Source organism: Lepidochelys kempii, chromosome 19, assembly GCF_965140285.1.
Source record: "Lepidochelys kempii isolate rLepKem1 chromosome 19, rLepKem1.hap1, whole genome shotgun sequence".
In the NCBI taxonomy this organism is placed as follows: domain Eukaryota; kingdom Metazoa; phylum Chordata; order Testudines; family Cheloniidae; genus Lepidochelys; species Lepidochelys kempii.
The window spans coordinates 10,601,441-10,623,964 of NC_136398.1; the positions used below are offsets into that span (position 1 = coordinate 10,601,441).

Below are 22,524 nucleotides of genomic sequence, written 5' to 3' on the forward strand. Positions count from 1 at the left end.
AAAGAATTTATTTATTCCAGGCTTAATACTGGACCCTGGGTGTGTGGTAGATCAAGACTCGGAGTTCTTGTTGGTGCTAAATAAATTCCCATGTAATACAGACTTGTCAGTGGAAAATGTTGGTTATTCTGGTGTCAAGGCTTAGCTCATAAAATCAAGGAGCTCCCAGTAGACCTGGGACACTAGAAGCATTAGTGTGACTGGAGGGGAAGGGTGTCCTCTTTCCTCCTCAGACACCATCCAGTCCTCTGTAAAATCTAGGTCACTATTTAGCAGGAATAACATGGCAGTATCTGAATTCTTCCTCTGCTTTCCATGGTGATCAAGCTAAACTCCCTTCTGTTGCTATGTTGGTTCTTCCTGGGCACTGGTTAACTAACTCTCTCTCCCTTCTGCCTTGTAGACAGTATGATCTGCGAGAGAACAATAAACGCTCAGAAGTCCTGATAGACCTGACTGAATACTGTGGGCAGCTGGTGGAGGCCAAGTGCCTCACTGTCAACCCCCAGGATAACAATTACCTAGCGGTGGGAGCCAGTGGGCCCTTCGTACGGCTCTATGACATACGCATGATCCACAACCACAGGTAATGGCCACCATCACTCGTAGGACCTTCTCGACAGGGAAGTGAGTAACACGAGACCTGAAAGAGGCCTTGCATGGTGGGAATGGGGCATCCAGAGGAGCTGGCGATCATCCTTCTCAGCTGTGCAATGGTACTAAGTTTTCTTCCCCCAGCATCCTTTACATACAGGTAAGTGGAACTGCCTAGCACTCTTGTGGTGACTTGGGGCAGGTTTGCAATTGCTCAACTGTCCCACCTTCTTTCTTTGCAAGTAAGAAAGTATATCTCAGGGCAGGTTGAACTCAGGCAGTTAAGTGTTTTTAATCATAAAACCACTTTCCTTTCTGGCTAGAAAAAGCATGAAGCAGAATCCCTCGGCGGGAGTCCACACGTTCTGTGACCGGCAGAAACCCCTTCCGGATGGTGCAGCACAGTACTATGTGGCAGGTACAACTACTGTCCTGATATGACCATTATTTCTATCTGGCAGTGTCTAGGAGCTAGGGCAGCAGTGGGCAAACTATGGCCTGCAGGCCACATCCAGCCCACCGGCTGATTTAATCCGTCCCTCAAGGTCCTGCTGGGGAGCAGGATCTGATCAGGGTTCGCTGCATGTGCCATAGCTCCGCACGGCTCCCAGAAGTAGTGGCATGTCCCCCCTCTGGCTCCTACGTTTAGGGACAGCCAAGGGGCTCTGTGCAGTGCCCCAGCCCCAAGTGTCACCCCCACAGCTCCCATTGGCCAGGAACTATGGCCAGTGGAGCTGCAGAGGTGGCACCTGCGAATGCGGCAGCGTGCAGAGCCGCCTGGCGGCACCTCCACGCAGGAGCCGGGGGGGAGACATGCCACTGCTTCCGGGAGCTGCTTGAGGTAAGCGCCACCCAGAGCCTGCACTCTGAGCCCCTCCCATGCCCCAACCACCTGCCCCAGCCTAGAGCCCCCTCCCGCAACTTGAACTCCTCATTTCTGGCCCTACCCCAGAGCCCTCACCACCTCCTGTACCCCAACCCCAATTTTGTGAGCATTCATGGCCTGCCATACAATTTCCATACCCAGATGTATCCCTCAGGCCAAAAAGTTTGCCCACCCTTGAACCAGGGTCACTGATCAAATGCAGCACCAGAAAAAACCCAGTCCCTGCCCAAGAGAGCTTACAGTCTGTTGCATGTGCCTCCAGGCCTCACCGGTTATTATGTTATGAAAACCAGGATTGTCCTGCTCTGCTTTCCTGCAAGGCTATAAAATACTGATACATTAATTAACCCGGGGGGGGACGGGACGACTGGATAAATGTAGATCCCCCTCTCATTTCTGGGTTGAGTTCACACCTGACATAGATTGCTAAAGAACTTGGTCTACCGATGTATGTTGGCTGGCCTACATCACAGCTGTCCCCTTGTCTGCTTCATTGCGGAGTCAAGAACTGAATAAACCACAGAGACTATAAACTCTCCTCGAGGGGGAAGCATTTGTGTTCCAATGTGAGGGGAAACTTGGCCTCATTCAGTACCTGTCTTGTGGGCACCTGTTTTTCTGTGCCCTTCACTAGCACTAATCACTCTTTTTTTTCCCCCAAAGACCCTAATATAGATTGGTCTGAACCACCGCACTGAAACAGAGGTGAATGCTACAAGTCTGACTGGAAAACCAGTCCATTAAAAAGGATCAGAATTGTACCCTGGAAAGCCTTATTTATAATAAGGCCCCACCATAGGGTCCCTTTAATGTTCTTAATCCTCCTGTGTTGGCCATTCAGTCCTTGTCTGGTCTATCTGAAGCAAGAGAACCCATGAGTGGGCTGAGCAATTAATGCACAATGTGTTCAAGAAGCCTGTATTCTGCTGTGCCAATGAGCCAAGTCACGGAAACATTATTAGAGAACTGAAAAATAATGACGTTCAAATGGAGTCTTCCACTGGAGTCAGCCACTGGAATTCATAGATCACTGGAGCTTCAGGATATTCTCACTGAAGCAGTGTTTGGCTGCCTTTTGGATCCTAGCTGGATTGCAAACACCAGTCTTCAGGGGCTGATTCCTTTATACCTGGGCATAGTCATGCAAAAGGGCTTCTTTAAGTTTTGAGGGCAAGTCTTCCTGCCTTGAGTAAGAGCCCCTCAGAGACTGATGTAAAGACTTATTATATACAGCAATAGAAAACTGGGAAATAGCTTGGAATGTGACTGCATTTCATTCATGTGCTCTATTTCAGCAGTCTCCCTCAACACATGATGGCCAGTGTGGAGCAGAAGATATTGAGGGCTACCAGTTAAGCAAGTAAACTGTCTTTCTCCTCTGCAGGGCACCTCCCAGTGAAGCTACCGGACTACAACAACCGGCTGAGAGTTCTAGTCGCCACGTACGTCACCTTCAGTCCAGATGGCACGGAGCTGTTGGTCAATATGGGAGGGGAACAGGTAGGATGCTAACTGAAGTTCAGGAATAAGAGCTTTACATAAGACTGTATTAGCTGGGTCATGATGTCTTGACTCACCCATATATTATTCTACAGAGTTTATCATGCCTTGAGCAATTCGTGTGTGTCTGTAATACACTTTGATTCAAGTGGCTGTTGTGTCAGGGATGTAATTGTTACACTCTTACATCAGAGGTCAGCGTAATGTTAAATTTGAGTAGCATTTTCACTCTGGTTTTGCAGTTGACATTTGCTTATCGGGAAGAGCTGCAGAAATTGTTTCATGACTGACCTGGGAATGAGTTGCTTTAGGAAACCTGCACGAATTCCTATACTGACACCTCTGGCTAGTTCTATAGTAGAATCTAGTGGAGGAAGAGCTGTCTTTTCCTAAAAGAAAAGGAGTACTTGTGAGCTGTAGCTCACGAAAGCTTATGCTCAAATAAATTGGTTAGTCTCTAAGGTGCCACAAGTCCTCCTTTTTCTTTTTGGGAATACAAACTAACACGGCTGTTACTCTTTTCCTGTAGAGACAATGGCTTGCACCTGGGATGTTTGACAGGTTTCAGTCTAAGCATTAGGTCTTTGTAAAGCCTATTGTGAATCTCTTCCTGGTAGAAATCAACTGCAAATCGAGGGCTGGTTTAGTTTGCAGTGAGATATGTAAATCCTGTTGGCAGAGCTACTTCTAAGGGTTAGAGGGAACTTTCCTTGTGGGCAGGTTATTCCATAGCCATTCTCAGCACCTTCCTCTGAAGCATCTGATCTCACTTTGAGAGAGTGTATTGGGCTAGATGGACCTTGAGTCTGATCTGGGCTGGCAGTTCTTATGCCAAGGCACTCTTGCTCAAGGGCTTTGTGGGACAGAATTCTGGGCTTCTCTAGAAGAAGGGAGTCTTCCTTTTGCTTATAGATGGTTTTCCCTCAGTCTAGTGTGACCCACTTGCTTCCCATTCTCCACTGCTAATTGTTTACAATCAGGTCATGAACCCAAGGACAAAAATGGTTCAGTAACCTGTTTGTACAGGCTGAAGTAAAATTTGTAGGTTGTGTGTGCAGTGGGTTGTTTTTGTTCGTTTTTTTTTTAACCCTATTAACATTGTAACTGGAACTTTTGCCTTTACTAACGATTCAGTCACCGGTCAATTCTTGCTTACGTAGTATGTTTGGTATCAAGGGGGCTTTATCGCCCTTAGTTTAGTAGGACAGATGTCTCATTTCTCAGCACCGTTCTTTCTGAACCTCTTACCTTGTCCCAGTGCTGGTACTGCTGCCCGTTGTCTCCTTGCTGTGTGTGTGTGTGTGAATAACATTCTACCAAACTCAGAAATACCGTAGATGGAAAGCAAAGCAGTTGGCTGGGTGGGTGTTCTATCCTGCTCATCGCCATGGTGTCACTGGCTGTGCGTTCAGTCCTTGATGTCTCTCTCTCCCATTGCCTTGTAGGTCTACTTGTTTGACCTGACTTACAAACAGCGGCCGTACACTTTTCTCCTGCCAAAGAAGTGCCACTCTTCAGGGGGTAAGTGTGCTGCTGTATGGGAAGTGAGAGCAAAGCCCAGTGCGATTCCGCTTTCCAGCGTGAAATCTGAGCTGAGTGGGAACTAGAAAAGTGAGTGAGGGCAGCACAGTAGCAAGGCTATTTCTGCAGTGCTGTTAATGCTCTGACTTCCAAAACCCTTCAACCGAGCCATAAAACAGGTGTCTCAGGGTAGAAGGAACTGAAATACCAAAAAGGTGTGGGGGGGGGGAAAGGGGTTCTTAAAACTGTGCATAAGGAGTAAGGGAGGATTTAACGGCTTCAAACAATATCAATATGAGACTGCTGGTCTTCCTTTTCTTCCCTACCCAAAGGTACCTCAAACAACTGAGCTGTGGTGCCTGGAGAGTGGAGAGACTGAATCGTCTCATTCCTTAGCACTACCGCCTGCCCTCTGCTGCACTTGTAACAAACCAACTCCACCCTGTCAGGGAACAGAAAATTGAGGCAAAGGCTATGCTATGGCAGACTGCCAGGAGAGGGCACCTATACATGTGGTGGAATGCCTGTGTGTGTGTTTCCCCCCCCCCCCACCTTTTGGCACTCCTGGGGCAGTCTATACTGTGGCATGGAGCCTTCCCAGCCTTGTTTAACCTCCATACTAGTAGGGGTGTTGGTCGGTCTCACACTCTCTCCTGTGACATCAGTTGGTTGCTGCTCCTGTATGCAACTAAACTACTCAGGCAAGTTGGCCAGGGAGCAGAAACTAAAAGAAGATCATTTAGTACTAAGGTAACCCTTAGGACTGCTAGCCAAGCAGAAAACATCTGCGGAGAGGACCGCTAGAAGTGAGTGCAGGACTGGGAGCTAGGCAATCATGAGGTCTAATCCAAGTTCAGACATAAAGTCCCCTCTGCAACTTTAGTGATGTCCCTCCCTAGCTCATTTTCCCTACCCCTAATGTGAGGCAAGTGTTCTTCTTTCTGTATTTGTGATAGCTTCTAAAATGGGAAGGTGAAGAGTTAAAAGCATCAGGTGTGGTGGTGGTGGCTGTTTTGCTTTTTGCTTCCAAAGGGTTAATGGTGATGAGACTTTATCTCATGCCTTAAAAGGATCTGAAAGCAAACATCCCTAGACAGGAGCCCAGACTGGATTCCAATCCCCTTGCTTTCTTCTGTTGCTTCTCACTCAACATCCACCTTCCTTAGCTCTACAATGTTTTGCTTTAACTTAATTTCAGTGTGTCCTAGTCACTTATTAAAAAGGTAAGGATGTCTGGGGGTGGGGGGGTGTAGTTCAGTGCAGCTGACGTAGCCATTCTATAAACTTAAAACCTCTACTAACCTGAGGAAAATACAGTGGGTCATGGCTTGTGCCCAGGCCCAGTCTGTTGAAGGTAATACTGAATGCCCTTCGCATGGTCTTCCATTTTCTGTGGGAATGGGGAGGCGGGAGAAGATTGGAGAAGCTGTAGGTGTATTCAGCTTTCTTGCTTGGGAGATCTGTTGTGATGGATCCTGCAGAGTATTTGTAGCTGATGTCCGAGGGGGTCAGCCAACCCTGCCAAATGTGTATATCTCCATATACTTTGAAGTAGGAACCAGACTCACTGAAGTCCGTGGAGTTGTAGCTACTTACCTCTGGTATGAATTGGGCTCCTGCTAGCCTGACTTTGTGTTGGTGGAATAGAAAGCCCAACCCCACAGAGGAGAGTCTGTGTAATCCGTTGCAGGATTTTACTCTTCAATTTACTGAGTTTTTTACAACCCCCCAGAAGTTCAGAATGGAAAGACATCAACCAATGGAGTGTCAAATGGCATCCATCTCCACAGCAACGGATTCAGATTGTCTGAGGGAAGAACACATATCAGGTGAGGTGACAAATTCGTTTGGATGAGGTGCCCCTCTGTGCCCTGTGCTCCCAGTGAGACCTGAAGCTGCTGACTGAGGTGTGAAGTGGAATTCTTCTTCACTTACTAACGCAAAGATTACCCATGAAGCTTTGTTCTGGGATTCCCTTAGCTGCTGGTAGTAAATGGACTGCAAACTGGAGCTAGGTTAGGCCAAGAGCATGATGGGGAAATCCTGGCTATCAGGATCTTTCTTCTTTTATGGTTGTGTTGAATTATTGCTGATTAAATCCACAACTGCCTGTCATGCGTGGAAACTGACCTCCTTTACTTATCCATAGCACAGTCTCTCCTTCTAAGCTGAAGGGAGTGCCTTTGGGGGGGTGGAGAAAAAGATGACTGTCTCCATGCCCCATGGTGCCCTTCTCCCCTTTGCTGGCAAAGGGATCCATTGTGATCTGGGCACCTGTTGGCTGTGAGATGATTTGACAGCCTCCGTTCACAGATCCCAGGACAGCCCTTGGATGGTCATGACTCAGTCGTGATCATCTTGGCCTGGATTTGAACTGGTGACTGGGTTGAATGGCTCTTTGCCATTACCAGCATCTACTCTACTTCTCCCTTTTTAAAAGGACTAAGTGTAGTTGGGGAAGCAGAGGCAGACGTGAAGTTGAACACGTCTGGTTTTTTGGGGGTTCCGCTAGCTTAAGGTGCTAATTCATCAGAAATCTTTGAAATGTCAAGAGACTTAGTGCAGCCATGTGAGCTAGCTTATTTGACTCTTTAAAAAATTGTGTAACTGAATGCAGATTTAAAACCAATTTAAGAGAAATATGGTTTACACCACACAACCTGTGGAACTTGCCGCTGCAAGGTATCTCTGAAGCAAAGAGATACGAGTAGAATTCAGTGAAGAGTTAAGCGCTTCACACAGATAATAAAAGCACCTATTGTTACATTACTTAGTGTTAAAAAAGATGGGAGTTTTCATGCACCAGGGCATAAGCCAACTCCTAGCTAACAGGGCTTCTAAGGAAACTTCCCTAAGATCAGGTTATTCCATTATGTGGCTTCTTGTACCTTTTGTGAAGCATCTGGTATTGGCCACTGTCGGATATTGGACAAGATGGACCCTTAGTATGACTGGGGTGGGCTCTATTCCTTTGTTTTTCAGTGTAATGGAATTCTTCTATTAGACTTTCAACAATTTGGTCTAGTTAAATCTCTTCAGTGTTACCATAGTGATTGTAACCCCACACCTGTCTATCCCTGCAGTCCCCAGATTGAGCTGCCTCCATATCTGGAAAAAATTAAACAGCAAGCCAATGAGGCATTTGCATGCCAGCAGTGGACTCAAGCCATCCAGCTGTACAGCAGAGCAGTTCAGAAAGCACCTAACAACGCCATGCTGTATGGAAACAGAGCCGCTGCCTACATGAAGCGCAAGTGGTAAGTAAGCTGGACTCCTTTTGTGGAAGGCTAACAAAATGAGTGTGCGCTGTCAAACGTAGCGTACCACAGGGTTTGGGCATCAGTACTGCTAAGTATACAAAGTTATGGGCTCCAGACTTGGGTGTGACCCCACAAGTTCCTTTCTCTTGGGCCCCATTGCTTGGGCTCCTAGCCACATTTGTGCAGAGTGGGGCTCATCTAATAGGATAAAACCTACTGAAGGATATTGTGAAATGTAGAATGGCAGAATTGTGTATGTTAGAGACTGGTTACAGATGGTGTCTGGTCATGAGATGCTGTTAATAACTCACTTCATTGCTCGCTGATACACTCTCTGTAGCTTTCTGTTTCTTTATAACGTTAGAAAAAGTCTGTAAAAAACCAATGTCTCTCAAGCAGCATCTGTAGCTCTGTGATCTGGTATAGGGAATGTTCCAGTGAAAGGGCTTATAGACATTCATCCCCTGATGAGGTAGAGGTTCTACTGCTCATCTGGTTCAATCCTTGTTACGTTCCTGAAAGCCTAAGACTCCCTGCAGGTCGGTTGTAACTGCTCCTACTGCTAGCTTAATCCAAATCACCACCACTGGCAGAGCACCTCTAGTGTGAGGTGTATTAATTCTCATACTACCTGGACTAGCCATGTCCTGCCATACTAGAAACTACCTGGGATCCTTTCAGTTACACTGCAGGATTATGGTTAATTTTTGGGCGCTGTCGAAGGCTGCGTCTGGCACACTGCTGAATGCATACTGCTAGCATCTGCAACAGTTAATGTCCCTTCTGACAACAGCCAGAGCTGCTCACACAAAATATGGCAAAGCTGTTTTAGGCGCATGTGTGCATGCGCGTGCTCACTCTCTCTCATAGAATCTCAGGGTTGGAAGGGACCTCGGGAGGTCATCGAGTCCAACCCCTGCTCAAAGCAGGACCAATCCCCAATTAAATCATCCCAGCCAGGGCTTTGTCAAGCCTGACCTTAAAAACTTCTAAGGAAGGAGATTCCTCTACCTCCCTAGGTAATGCATTCCAGTGTTTCACCACCCTCCTAGTGAAAAAGTTTTTCCTAATATCCAACCTAAATCTCCCCCACTGCAACTTGAGACCATTACTCCTCGTTCTGTCGTCAGCTACCACTGAGAACAATCTAGAACCATCCTCTTTTTGGAACCCCCTTTCAGGTAGTTGAAAGCAGCTATCAAATCCCCCCTCATTCTTCTCTTCCGTAGACTAAACATCCCCAGTTCCCTCAGCCTCTCCTTATAACTCATGTGTTCCAGTCCCCCAATCATTTTTGTTGCCCTCTGCTGGACTCTTTCCAATTTTTCCACATCCTTCTTGCAGTGTGAGGCCCAAAACTGGACACAGTACTCCAGATGAGGCCTCACGAGTGTCGAACAGAGGGGAACGATCACGTCCCTTGATCTGTTGGCAGTGCCCCTATTTATACATCCCAAAATGCCATTGGCCTTCTTGGCAACAAGGGCACACTGTTGACTCATATCTAGCTTCTCGTCCACTGTAACCCCTAGGTCCTTTTCTGCCGAACTGCTGCCAAGCCATTTGGTCCCTAGTCTGTAGCGGTGCATTGCATTCTTCCGTCCTAAGTGCAGGACTCTGCACTTGTCCTTGTTGAACCTCATTGTTTGGCCCAATCCTCCAATTTGTCTAGGTCCCTCTGTATCCTATCCCTACCCTCCAGCGTATTTACCTCTCCTCCCAGTTTAGTGTCCTCTGCAAACTTGCTGAGGGTGCAATCCACACCATCCTCCAGATTATTTATGAAGATATTGAACAAAACCAGCCCCAGGACCGACCCTTGGGGCACTCCACTGGATACCGGCTGCCAACTAGACATGGAGCCATTGATCACTACCCGTTGAGCCCAACAATCTAGCCAGCTTTCTATCCACCTTATAGTCCATTCATCCAGCCCATATTTCTTTAACTTACTGGCAAGAATACTGTGGGAGACCATGTCAAAAGCTTTGCTAAAGTCCAGGAACAACACGTCCACTGCTTTCCCCTCATCCACAGAGCCAGTTATCTCGTCATAGAAGGCAATTAGATTAGTCAGGCATGACTTGCCCTTGGTGAATCCATGCTGACTGTTCCTGATCACTTTCCTCTCCTCTAAGTGCTTCAGAATTGATTCCTTGAGGACCTGCTCCATGATTTTTCCAGGGACTGAGGTGAGGCTGACTGGCCTGTAGTTCCCAGGATCATCCTCCTTCCCTTTTTTAAAGATGGGCACTACATTAGCCTTTTTCCAGTTGTCCGGGACTTCCCCCGATTGCCATGAGTTTTCAAAGATAATGGCCAATGGCTCTGCAATCACATCCGCCAACTCCTTTAGCACTCGGATGCAACGCATCCGGCCCCATGGACTTGTGCACATCCAGCTTTTTTAAATGGTCCCGAACCACTTCTTTCTCCACAGAGGGTTGGTCACCTCCTCTCTCTCTCTCTTTCTTCTCTCCCTCCCCTGTAGAGTAGGACCATTGGATAATGACTTACTATCAGCATATCAGATCTCTTGTACTGCTGTTTGTGAGAAACTCCCTCCTGGTAGGAGTTCTCCTATCCTGTTGCCGAGATGCAGAACTACCAGAAATCCGATCTGAATATTGGTAGCTGGCCAGTGGCTGGTATTGCAAAGCCAGGTACAAAGGCTTGGGAGCAGCCTCGGAAGGGTGTAAAAGTCAAGGAGGGAGAAGACTCTAGGGTGAGGCAATGGGATGGAATTGTGAAAGGGGAAACCTAGGTAGAGCATCAGGGCAAACTTCATTCATGAGGTGTTAGGAAAAATGATTCCCTTTACTAAAGAAGTGGGGTTGGCTGGTACATCTGAAACTATACTGTGCTAAGCACTAGAAGGTGAACAGCAGGGTATTTCTTCTGATGAGAAGATGAGCAGTTAAAGCTCCAGCAGGTTTCTTTCCTATGTAATTGTGACGAGGTCCCCAACCTGGACTGGGACCACTGAACCCACCAGCCTGGACTGTCTCTCGGACTGTGGTGCTAATGTCAAGCTACAAGCTGCTGATAGGCACTGCAATTGTACAGCTATCTACAGGCAGGGACACACCCAGCTGAGTTACATGAATGATCACGCAGCCACTCATGACCCATCAATAGAGGGGCCGCAGCCAATTCCCCCCCTGCATTCCCTAGCCTTGAATCCCAGAAATATACTGTCTTGCACTGCTCAAGGTTCCCTTTGACCACGCAAACTCATCAATAAGTTTGCCATTTCTTCATAGGAAAGTGGACATGCACCAGCCTTTGTAATCTGAGTTGAGATTCCCCAAGCACTTCAGCTAAAAACACAGTTTTAGATAAAATATAAAACAGATTTATTAACTCCAGAAAGATAGATTTTAAGTGATTATAAGGAGCAGTCCTAGAGATCAAATTTGGTTACTTAAGAAATAGAATTTTAGACTGCAAATTTATTTTTAACTGGAACAGACTAAGTAAGATTTGAATCAAACAGTCTCTTACCCTAACAGATGGTACAGGCCGCTTACAGTTCCTCAATACACAGATTGGTCCCAGGCTGGAAGGGGGTCTAATCTCCCTAGTTCAAAGTCTTTATCTTCCAGATGATTTCCTAGGTGTTCAGATTGGGGGTGGGGTGAGAAGCCAAGTGATGATGTCACTGCCTCTTTTTATACCTTCTTCTAGCTGCTAGAAAGATCCTTGCTGTGATGTGAGAGCCAGACAGTCTCCATTGCCTACGTGAACTTTCTGAGAAGCTTCTGGGAGAGTGGATTCTCTTTGATGGGCCATCAATGCCTGTCTGGCCCTCGTTTCTTGCAACAGAAAAGCCGGCTGTGGGCATCTCCCAATCTCACACGTTTCAGTAGCATGTACAGCAATACTTGATAACTTCACATACGCTGATAGTACACACGGTCCAACAGGATATTAAGGTTCAGCAGATCAAGACTTTTAAAATACCTCACAAGGCATGCATTGTACAAAACCTATCCTAATCCTATGACTGTGAATATGGGGGTTCCCAGGCGCTACATTGCGGTACAGAGTGCCAGAGTAATCTTTGGGATTTAACTGAGGGATATATTAGTAACTTGCCAGGAGCATAAAGGATGTGGTGACTGGCTCCTTTTCTCCTGCCAAAGGCAGCTACCAGCATCCCTCAAATAGAGGCTGGGGTCTCACATGAGACAGTGCATTGTATCCTGGCTCCTCAGCCCATGTTGGGACACATTATCCTCCTGGGCTATGTCCTCCATACTCAAGATGGGGACAGCTGCAGGCCAAGCTATAGAACTCTATGGGCCTCCCTTTGGCCTCCCTCTCAATGAATAATGGGCAGGTATAGAAAGAGGAAGACTCTGGATTGGGAAGTCTTAGCCTATCCCCCACTCGTCCCTAAAGCTACTGCTCGTGGTCTGTAGCTGGTTTTCAAACATAAATGTTCTGTCACTTAAAATCTGCAAATGCCCAAGTTTGCACTTACAGGCGAAGTTTCCTAAGCAATCTTCACTGGCTGCAGTTAAACCACTTTAGATATAAAGCTTTTGAGCTCACATGATGTCAAATCTTGTAACTCTGGGAGAAGGAAGCTGCTGCTTTAGAATAGCAAATTCTTGATATCCAATCTGTCTGGCTGTTTCCAGTTTGATAGTGGAGACTGAAGTCTTTTTGGGTGTGTCAAAGTAGCAAACCGCCAAACTAACTCTTTTTAAAATACCGAGAGAGCCACATTCTGTCTCCATTTCACTTAAAGCTTTGCCTGTGGTCAAGTCTCTTCTTGGATATCAGCTGCATAATAGAAAACTTGTTTTTTAAAGCCATGATTTGAGCAGGGGAGCCTGCATCCACACTGCTGGATTGATGGTATGGTGCTTCTGAAGGTGTATAAAAGTGTTAAGTACTGTGTGTGTTCATGCTGGTTCTGCCACTAATTTCACAGAGAAACCATTTAACCTCTCACTGTCACACTCTTCCAGCTGTAATGTAGGGCCAGTATTCACCTACCTCACGAGTTGACACTTACTGCGCTAAATTCAGGCAGGTGCAACTTCATTGTTTACACTAAGTCTGAAATGAACCCATTGTTTGCAAAGTGCTTTGATTTTTCTTTGCACTAGAAGGTGCAGGTGATGATACAGCTGTCTGAACTGTTGGTCTGCAAATATATTTCCATAAATAAAAAGCCTCTGGGCTGATGACCTGCTTTCAAATTCCATTCTGTGGAGAAGTCTGCTTTACCTCACACAATCTTCTTGTGACTCACTAGATTTGGACTTCCGGGCTGACTAGGACTCTTGTGGGCAGTGCTATGCTGTTACAGCAGGGATGGCAAAAGACATTTCTAGGGTTGGGATCGTCTCTTAAAGCCTGGTGGCCTCATCACACATGTATCTTCCTTCAGGGGTCAAGTTGATGCGGGAGGGGGAGATAACCATGCTCTTCCAAGTTCCACCCACATGAGTCCTCTAAAACAAGGCATTGCTTGTAGACTGTGCAGATGTTCAAAACCCTGCATGTGCTCGCTGGGCTCATTGGGCGTGGCTCCATTCATTGGGGCCCAGATGGCCTGCTTGACTCACTGATAGTGGAGGGAAAAACAAATGGTGATCTTCCCCCATGGCTCCAAAATGAGGAATTGCTCAGGGCAGTTTTATACTTAAAACACTGCATTGGTGCATCTGTGCTGCTGTAGTGCTTAAGTGTAGCTGCTCCCTTCGGCATTGTTTATCCACCTCCTAGAGAGGTGGTGGCCATATCATGGTGCTGTCTACATGGAGGGGTTGGTTGGATTTTTCACAGCCCTGAGTGATGCAGTTATACCAATTATAGGTCTGTAGTGTAGAGCTGGCTTCGGAGTTCCCCTTTTCTTATGTACTTTCATGAGCAGTGAAAGAGCTAGCAACGTTCATGTTCTCAAATATCAAATGGGGCACCTGAGTTACCACGTCACTGAGATATATGGGGCAGTTCACGCTTCTGAGAGATTGTTCCAGGCTCTGGCAGATCAGTTTGCTCTGCTCAGATTTGAGATTATCTGTTGCAACCCAAACAGTGTGAGTGTGTGAGGCGGGGGAGGGGGTCGAACCCCTGAGTGATGTAAGTGCCAGTGTAGACAAAGCCTAAGGCCAGGTCTACAATACAGACCTAGATCTGTGTAACTATATTCCTCAGGGGTGTGAAAAATCCATATCCCTGAGCTACATAATTACGTCTACCGCTGTGTAGATAAACTGTCTGTCTGCCCACAGGAGAGCCTCTCCCACTGGCATATCTACGGCCTCTCGGGGAGGTGGATGAACGGCCAACAGGAGAAGCTCTCCCGTTGGCTTAAGAGCATCTCCAGTAAAGTGCTGCAGCTGTACCGTTGTAGCGTGGTACGTGAAGAAAAGCCTTAGACTTTATCTTTAAAAATTCTGAGACTGGCACAGGAGGGCAGCTTGGGAGAGTAGCTAATGCTGCTGCCTGCCAGCCCGATCAAAACCCTGGCTTCCATCCCCTCCTTCAGCCCACATCTAATATAACTAAATACCAGAGTGAAAGGTTTGTCAGGTGTCTGCTTCTGGGATGCATGCTGAGACAGGTTGGCATTGTCCTCCACTTTCTCCGATAGCCTTGGGGTACAGGGCAATTCAGCATTCTTTAGCCTAAATATTTTTAAACGTAACCAGTTGGATGTTATGATTTGGATCAATAGGTACCAATCGGGGTTACAGAAGACCTTTTTAAAAAAACAGAACAAAACACCTCAGGATGAACATGAATTGCGGGAGGAGAATGCCACTTTGGAGACAAATGTCCATCAGGAATGTAAAATCCTGATGGTTTTATATCCCCCTGCTGAGCATCTAACTTGGCCATTGGAAAGGGAAATGTGCTGCTACACTGTTTCCCCACAAGAGGGAACACTTGAGCTGCTCTGCTCGTGGAAAGGTATCTGTGCCCTAGAGCTCTCTTCTGCAGGCTTGGCCTGGGGACTTACCCCTTTGGGGATGGGGGATGCCCACCACTGACTAGCTTTCAGCAATGAGACTTGATCTGTAGGACTTAAAATAGTAGCACAGGAAACTGTTGTGCTGCACATTAGGGTGGGAGGCAGAGACCTGGTCCTCAAACAGGAGGTGGTCTCTCTTCTGTGTGGAGACACATTTCTGTCAGCTGAGCTCACAAGGAGCAGCTGGGAGGCGAAGTGAGAGCTCTTGTGAGAAAGGAAGTGCTATTGGAGATACTTGAGCAAATGGGAAGCCCACGGGTACAGGGAGAGCTGAGAAGTAGATGACAAGTTCTCGTGTTGTACAAACCCTGGAAGAGGGTAGTGGATATTTAGGTCCCTTCAGGGTCTGTTCTTCTCTCTGCAGGGATGGGGATCACTATGATGCTTTAAGAGACTGCTTGAAGGCCATCTCCCTGAACCCAGGCCACCTGAAAGCCCACTTCCGCCTGGCCCGCTGTCTCTTTGAACTGAAATATGTGGCAGAAGCGCTGGAGTGTCTGGATGATTTCAAAGGGAAGTTCCCAGAACAGGCGCATAGCAGCGCTTGTGATGCACTGGACCGAGACATCAATGCAGCCCTCTTCTCTAAAAGTGATAATGGTGGGTGCCAACACTCAGCCCTTTGGGTTGGATTCCAGTATAACCTAGGATGGAAGTCTTTCCCTAAATTACAACCCTTCTATAAAGTGAGGCTCATTGAGATGCAATTGGTCCATAGATTTATTTGATCTCCTGGCTGAAAGCTGTCTCCATAACTGCACCAGCTATCTTGTGATTTGCATCTGTTGGTTATTTACGGAGAGTTCTGAGTTTCGTAGTATTTTATGGTCTGTCCCTTCTTGCTGAAAATTATCCCTTTCCTTTTAAAAGGGAGGTTCCTGAAGCTTGTGCTCCTGAGACTACAGGTTGCAGGGGGAGGGTCCCAAACAATGAATTGATGCTTATATAAAGTGTTGGATTCACAGCTCTGGAGGAAGGTCCTTGTGCCACAGAACAGGTACAGTATGGGCAGTTTCAATGCAAGCTTCCTGCCAGTATCCTTCACCTCTTGGCCAGAAGGCACCTCAAGGGAAAACCTCCCCCAATGGTTTATTTGATCCTTGGTTTTTGGAGGTTACCACTACCAAGGGGGGTAGTTATGAGATGGACATCTGCCCTCCAATTGGACTGAACTTGCGCTGAAGAGTCATAATCACTTTTGGTCTTAAGCTGCACATGGGTTCTAGGATTGGTATTGCAAGAAGAGGGTTGAGGTACAGAGGTGGGACAGTGAGAAGGAAGTGTGTACTCTAAGTACCTGTCCTCTGGATAAACTGGCCTTCGCTCTCAACTAGACCTGGCAGCTGAGTACCTCTCAACTAAACTTGCTGGAGAATTCTCTGCTCCAGCATGTGATGTGTGAGGAGGAAAATATCTCTGTACTCTTTATCCTTCCAGCTGAAGACAAGAAAGGGGGCGGGCCAATTCGGCTGCGAGCAACTGGGCGCAAAGACTCCATCTCAGATGATGAGATGGTGCTGAGGGAACGCAGCTATGACTACAAATTCCGGTACTGTGGCCACTGTAACACCACCACAGACATCAAGGAGGCCAACTTCTTTGGCAGGTACATTGACCTTGCATGGTAAAGGTGCAGCATTTCAGTTGCACGGAACAGCAGAGTGCTGCTGTCCAGTGGATATGTCATGATGTGCAGCCCTAGCATGGGTGGCAATGAGAAGATCTTGTTGCTTCTAGTCTGCGGGGTTTTTTGACCACTGCAGGAACAGCAGAAGTGGCACTCTTCCATGGATCACTGGTTAAATGGTAGGTCAGCATAGAGATGACTGTTCATCACAACTTTCAGTACTCCAGCACTTAGTGCCTAACCATGTGGGCTCTGAGGATGGAGGGAAATGACACACAAGACTACCTTTTGTCACTATCTAGAAATGTCCCTTTCCTTGGGGCGCTGGGACAGCGCTGTCTGAATCTGGAGGTCCGTCTGGTTTTGTGAGATTTCCCTGCTCGGTACAGTGCTGGGAAAGATGCTGATGAGCCTTTAAGTGCATGGTGAAACCTAGTGCTGGATCTGAGTTTTGTCACTAGCTGATTCTCTGAGCTAGTTTTGTGTGTTGATGAGAATAAGGCTAACCAGGCAGTGGCTTCCCTACCTCTCAGCCTAATGGACTTACTTGCTCCCACCTTCATCCCTCAAACCTATGAGAATAGCCATCTCCTCTGAGTGTGCAGTGTAATAGAGAACAGAGCCCTCCTCCACCCTCTCCTTCAAAGCATGACTGCTGGCTTCTCTAACAACCCTGTGATCTCAGCAGAGCCCTTTGTTCTTCCCTTCCTAGCAATGCACAGTACATAGTCAGCGGCTCAGACGACGGGTCTTTCTTCATCTGGGAGAAAGAAACTACCAACCTGGTGCGGGTGCTACAGGGGGATGAGTCTATTGTGAACTGTCTCCAGCCCCACCCGAGTTACTGCTTCCTGGCCACCAGCGGCATTGACCCAGTTGTACGGCTCTGGAATCCCAGGCCAGAGGTAAGAGAAGTAGCAGAGCATCTATAAAGAGGTGGGTCCTGGATGATGGACTTTAGGACTCCAGGCCAGAAGCCATTGTCCTGATGCAAGCAGAAGATGAAGACTGATTACGGGGTACTGGGATAGTTGGATGGATTCAGAGTGAGACTTCTGAGTTTTGTTCCTGGCTTTGCCATTGGCTCACTCTGTTTTTGCCTCACTGTTGCAATTTGCAGAAGGATGGATGACCCTGGCAGCTGTCAGTATTACTCTGAGAGTAAATCTGTGTGTAGCAGAGTAGTAAAAAGATGCCCAGGTAGAACACACTTTCAACTTCTTGCCAAAACACTTGTTTTCAAATGTCATCCTGTGAGCTCCAGGTTAGGCTGTGGACAACCTCTTCTGAGCCAGGCCAGGGATGGCTGATTATGCAAGAGGCTGGGGAAGGCCTGGTATTGGAGGGAGGCTTGGAAAAGGGAAGATGCCTTTGATCATAAGTGGGGCTAAGGTCTAACTAGAACCAGGCATAGCATAATACAGGCTCTGCTTGCCAATGTTTCCTGCCTCCTTTTCACCAGTGCACCTCTCCTGACCTGGAATAAGCCTTGCTTTTTCAGCACTCGTGAGATGGCTTTTTTAAAAACCAAGCCTCCTTTCTTAATGCTTCCAAAGGAAGGATGATGTCAGGGGATTGCCCAGGAGGGGAGGGGACACTTGCAGTGTTCCCTCTACTTTTTCCAACCCACGTGCGGAATGAATGTTATGTGCATCAATATGGAGGTGATGTGACACATCACCTCCATATTGGTGCACATAAAATTCATGTGGCAGGGGTGTGATCGAGGGGTTTGGCATGTGGGAGGAGAATCTCTCCCCTGGCTGCAGCAGGGCTGGAGCTGGGTTGGGATTGGGGAAGGGGCGCCACTCCCCTGGCTGCGGTAGGGCCCGACTGGGTTGGGGCTGGGGGAGGGGCACCTCGCCCCGGCTGCAGCCTTAGTGGCTGCACAGTGCTTAATAGGCGGCTGCGTGGCCGCGCAGCTTAGAGGGAACTTAGGGAACTTGTCACAATGGGCACCTCAGCCTTTGCTTTTCTCCTCTTTCCCGCCCCTTCCCAAATAAAAAACCCGCTGCGACTGTGTGCCATCCAGTGCATCTTGCCTGAACAGAGAGTCCTAGAACCTCAGGGTTGGCAGGGACTTCAGGAGGTCAGCTAGTCCAGCTGCTGCTCACAGCAGGACCAATCCCCAATTTTTGCCCCAGATCCCTAAATGGCCCCCTCAAGGATTGAACTCACAACCTTGGGTTTAGCAGGCCAATGCTCAAACCACTGAGCTATCCCTCCCCCAGTCTCAGATGCCCCAGCTAGCAGCCCAGTTGGAGAGCCAGCAGGCAGTGCAGCGGGACTAAGTGCAGGCAGCTGGGCAAAGAATTCTTTTAAGGATGGCCAGCAGCTTGGTCATTAAGCCACTGTATCCAACCCCTGCTTAAATCCTAGTTTAATACAATCTTTCCCCAGCACAGGCCTACAGATTAGAGCAGTGGTCTCCAAATTGGATGGTGCATGGCAGCAGGGGTGCTGCTGGACAGCACTCTGCCATTTTTTTTCCTTCGGCGGCAGCTCTGCACGTCCACGGCTGGTGTTCCCCGCCTGCGGCTGGTCTTCTGTCGGCAGCGCGTCTGCGGCAGATCTTTCGCCCTTCATCCTGGGGGTGTGCGAGCCAAAAAGTTTAGAGACCACTGGATTAGAGGATGCCTAGTAGCATCATGCTGTTGGGCTTGTAACATGAACATACAGCCATTAGGGAGTGGACCAGCCCGCTAGTCTGGTGTCCTATGACCTGACTTTCACCCAATTTTCAGTCCAGAAGACGTGAGCTTAAGGCTCCAGAAGGGAGCGGGAGAGATGATACATCCCTCTCCGGTGTGCAAAAAATTACACAGTTCTGGTGTCCCCTCATGTGAGTGCCCTCCCAAAGTGGTCTCTTTTCTTGTTTGCAGAGTGAAACTCTCAATGGGCGTGTGGTGGAAGACATGGAAGGTGCTTCCCAAGCTAACCAGAGACGAATGAACGCAGACCCCCTGGAGGTGATGTTGCTGAACATGGGCTACCGTATCACAGGACTGACCAGTGCGGGGGCTGGAGGCTCGGATGATGAAGACAGCTCAGAGGGGCAAGTCCAGTGCCGGCCCAGCTAAAGCAGAACTGCTTGTCCTTCCTGTAATTGTTTTGTTGAAGGGGAACCTGGTTTCCTTGGTTCTAAACTTTCTCCGACTGCACTGTTTCACACTATGCACAGAGTAGGACAAGCTGGCAGGGGCAGGAGCGGCCTTCTCATTAGACCACCGCCACCATCTCTCCCCCTCCTCCTCGTCACACTACTGAGCAGCATGGCAATGCAGTCTGGGATTTGCCTTTAGTGGAATTTAGTCCCTGCAGGGATTTTGAGTTGTCTGTGAGCAGTATAAATTGGTGACCTTCTCCAGCTGGAAGAAGGGGCATTGGCTACATTCATGCATTTGCAGAGGATTCTTAACGTCCCAAATAAAATGTAAATCTAGGGCAGGGATTATGGAATAACTTTACTGCAGTGATCTTGGTCTCTGAAGCTTGACTTAGCTGCTCTGCTGCCGGCCCTGGGTCCCTGGTCTGGGGCTACTGGTCATAATGGAAAATCTCTTTGGCCCACTGAACAGCTCGCTAGCATTCATCTGGTCTCCATCTCTCACCGTATGGTCCTTGAAGGGGCCTGTGTTTGTGTTTAAAAATGGGTGATGGCCAATCCTTGTCTCTGGGCATCTGCCTTAGTTGATGAGTAAATGGAGACATTGAGTACATGCAATTGGAGGGGGCAAACTGCCTTCCCAGCTTTAATATCCATTATTTTCCTCTGTGTGGCTTGTGAACCTGTAGAGTAAAGATGCAGTAATAGGAGGAGAGTTGGCCTGGGGTATGAGGCTTGGATAACTAATGTGGGCAGAGCTACCAAGGAAAGTGGCTAATAGCACTCTTCCAAAGCTTCCATCTCCTTCACCCAAAATACTTTTTAGATCCATTTACCTTCTCCTTTCCTAGCACTCATGCCCTGGTGTTGGGAATACTACTGCCATGCACTATTGCATCTGGAGTTTGAGCTTCTAGAAGGTGAAATTTTAGTGCAGTCAACTACTCAATCTCTACTCCTGGCCTCAGCTGAGACGATGTCTCCCTGCCTCCTCACCATGGTGACCTCCTACCTGTGCAACAAGTAGAGGAGGTACTGTGGGTTAGTGATCCTCTCAGGAGCAGTCCTTGCTTTCCCCACTTTTCCCTTGCTAACTGCCCACAAAGCCAGGACTGGTGCTTCATATCTTTAGAACATAGCACTGTATTTCCACTCTTTTGTTTCCCAGGTAATTTGCAGCCCTGTGTCCCTTCTTGCACTTGCCAAACAGTAAATGTACAATTGATCTTACACAACTGTGCTACAGCCTAAGCAGAACTGTGTTTTTTATGACTATCAACTAAAACCAAAGAGCCCCCGGAGATCTTACTACTTTCTTGCACTCTTTACCTTTTGCTGCTGAGGATATAAATATGCTAACATTGGTCCCAGGAGTGTGGGGGTTGTGTGTCTGGGCATGCTGCCTTAGAGCTGTTTCCCCACATGGCAGAGTCCCTGGTCTTCCTGTACCTGTTGTGGAAGGGTGAGTGGCCCATCCTTCCTTCTCTAGCAGCTGTGTGCTGCCATGCATTGAAGGGAGGATTGGCTGGGAGTTGGCTGATCAATGTGACTGTCTTCCCTCCCACCACCGCAGCGCACTCAACCTGCTTTTCTGTACAGCAAGGGTGAGCCAAGTATGATCTAAAGAGGTCTGTGGTGTGTCCCAGGGCCTAATCCCTTTGTAGTACAGTATCTACACTGCAGTATTCAGCAGACCCCTAGAAATCAATGCTCAACCTTCCACCTGCTGTAGTCCAGGGGGAGCTAGCTGGGACCATGTGGTCTCTGCCTGCTGCACCTCTGCCTTTAAGACACAAAGGCAGCCAATGTTTGCTCCAGCTTACACAGGTGAGGCTCAGCCCTGATGTGCTCTGGGTCACTTAGAGATGCACCCTGGGAAGACTGAGTGCTCCTGTGCTCTTCAGAGCCTCAGGAGACTAGGACAGATGGGTTTTCATAGTCCAAGCAAACGTAACCTCAGATCTTCTTCCATCCAGACAAGACTTTCCTGGGACAGGCCATCTCTTGGTGGGGGAGGGTGCTTATGCCGTTCCCATTCTTGCCTGGTTAACCTTTTAACATACCACCAATATGGTACATGCGACTCTTCACACAGTTGTGCCCATTTAGTTGTGTACAGGCTACTCCCCGCACCAGTGTGCCAAAATTTCCAGGTGCTCAGTGTTTAAAGTCCAGTGGCAGCAGAAAATGACTCACTTGTTTGGGGTTGTGGGGGGTTTTTTTGTTGTTGTTTTTTTTTTTTAAAACTGGCTTGGGTTTTTTTGGCTAAGATTTTCCAATAGACACGCCTTTCTTTCTCCTCCCTCTCCTTTGCAAGCTTTTGCTGGAATACCTTTTTAATTCTCAAATCTACTGAGACTAGAGATTCTGAAAAGAACAGAACCACAAGCTCTCCTGGGGTTTCTCTTTCCATTGAGCTTATGCCATGGCAGCTGTTTTTCTGAGTGCCAGTGTAGCTCTCCTACCTGCCAGCTGCAGTGTGAAAGCTACAAGATTTCCTGTCTCTGCAGTGGATAGCTGCTTTTTTTTTATGGCTGCTTTTTGGATTAAAAAGAAGGAAATAATAGTGGAGTTGGAGGGAGGAGTCCCTCTGGCCCCAGCCCCTCATTTTGGACAGATTCTGTCTGCTTTACTGCTTGTTAATGGGAAATTCCATATTTATTGGTGAAGGAAAAACCTACTGGGGAAGAGATGTTGCTTTATTTACCTCTGCTGTTTTCTTCTACCCTTCTCCTTGAAAAGAAGCCCCTCCCTTTTTTGGTTAACTCTTTCTAACCGAGGATAGACAGAGATTACTCCTTTATTTTTGTATTTTAGCAGTGGGAATCTCCTTAGAGCCTCTAAGATTCCTTTGGATGTTGCAAAGACAACTGCTCATAGCTTTTTAAATATTTAGAGGACAGTCTCCCAGCCTCTACCCCTGCAGTTGTAGAGATAACACACAAGCCTTACTGTCCTCATTAGCAGGAGCAGAATATTTGTTTCTCTGGTCCCTGGAAGAGAAAGGGTTAAGCAATTAAACAGTTCTTTGTTCTA

General features: G+C 47.7%; 1 protein-coding gene across 4 annotated transcripts in view; it reads left to right on the forward strand.

Annotated features, from left to right (window-relative positions):
• WDTC1 (WD and tetratricopeptide repeats 1) overlaps positions 1-22,524 on the forward strand; it is a 46,525-nt gene extending 24,001 nt beyond the window's left edge. For all 4 annotated transcript variants that reach the window (XM_073317583.2, XM_073317586.2, XM_073317585.2 and 1 more), the window contains 10 exons: positions 404-586; positions 918-1,012; positions 2,865-2,980; positions 4,426-4,501; positions 6,234-6,330; positions 7,585-7,758; positions 15,120-15,355; positions 16,193-16,361; positions 17,095-17,287; positions 19,265-22,524. In XM_073317583.2, coding sequence (XP_073173684.1) covers positions 404-586; positions 918-1,012; positions 2,865-2,980; positions 4,426-4,501; positions 6,234-6,330; positions 7,585-7,758; positions 15,120-15,355; positions 16,193-16,361; positions 17,095-17,287; positions 19,265-19,462 — 1,537 coding nt within the window. In that variant the 3' untranslated portion in view covers positions 19,463-22,524. The remainder of the gene's footprint in view (positions 1-403; positions 587-917; positions 1,013-2,864; positions 2,981-4,425; positions 4,502-6,233; positions 6,331-7,584; positions 7,759-15,119; positions 15,356-16,192; positions 16,362-17,094; positions 17,288-19,264) is intronic.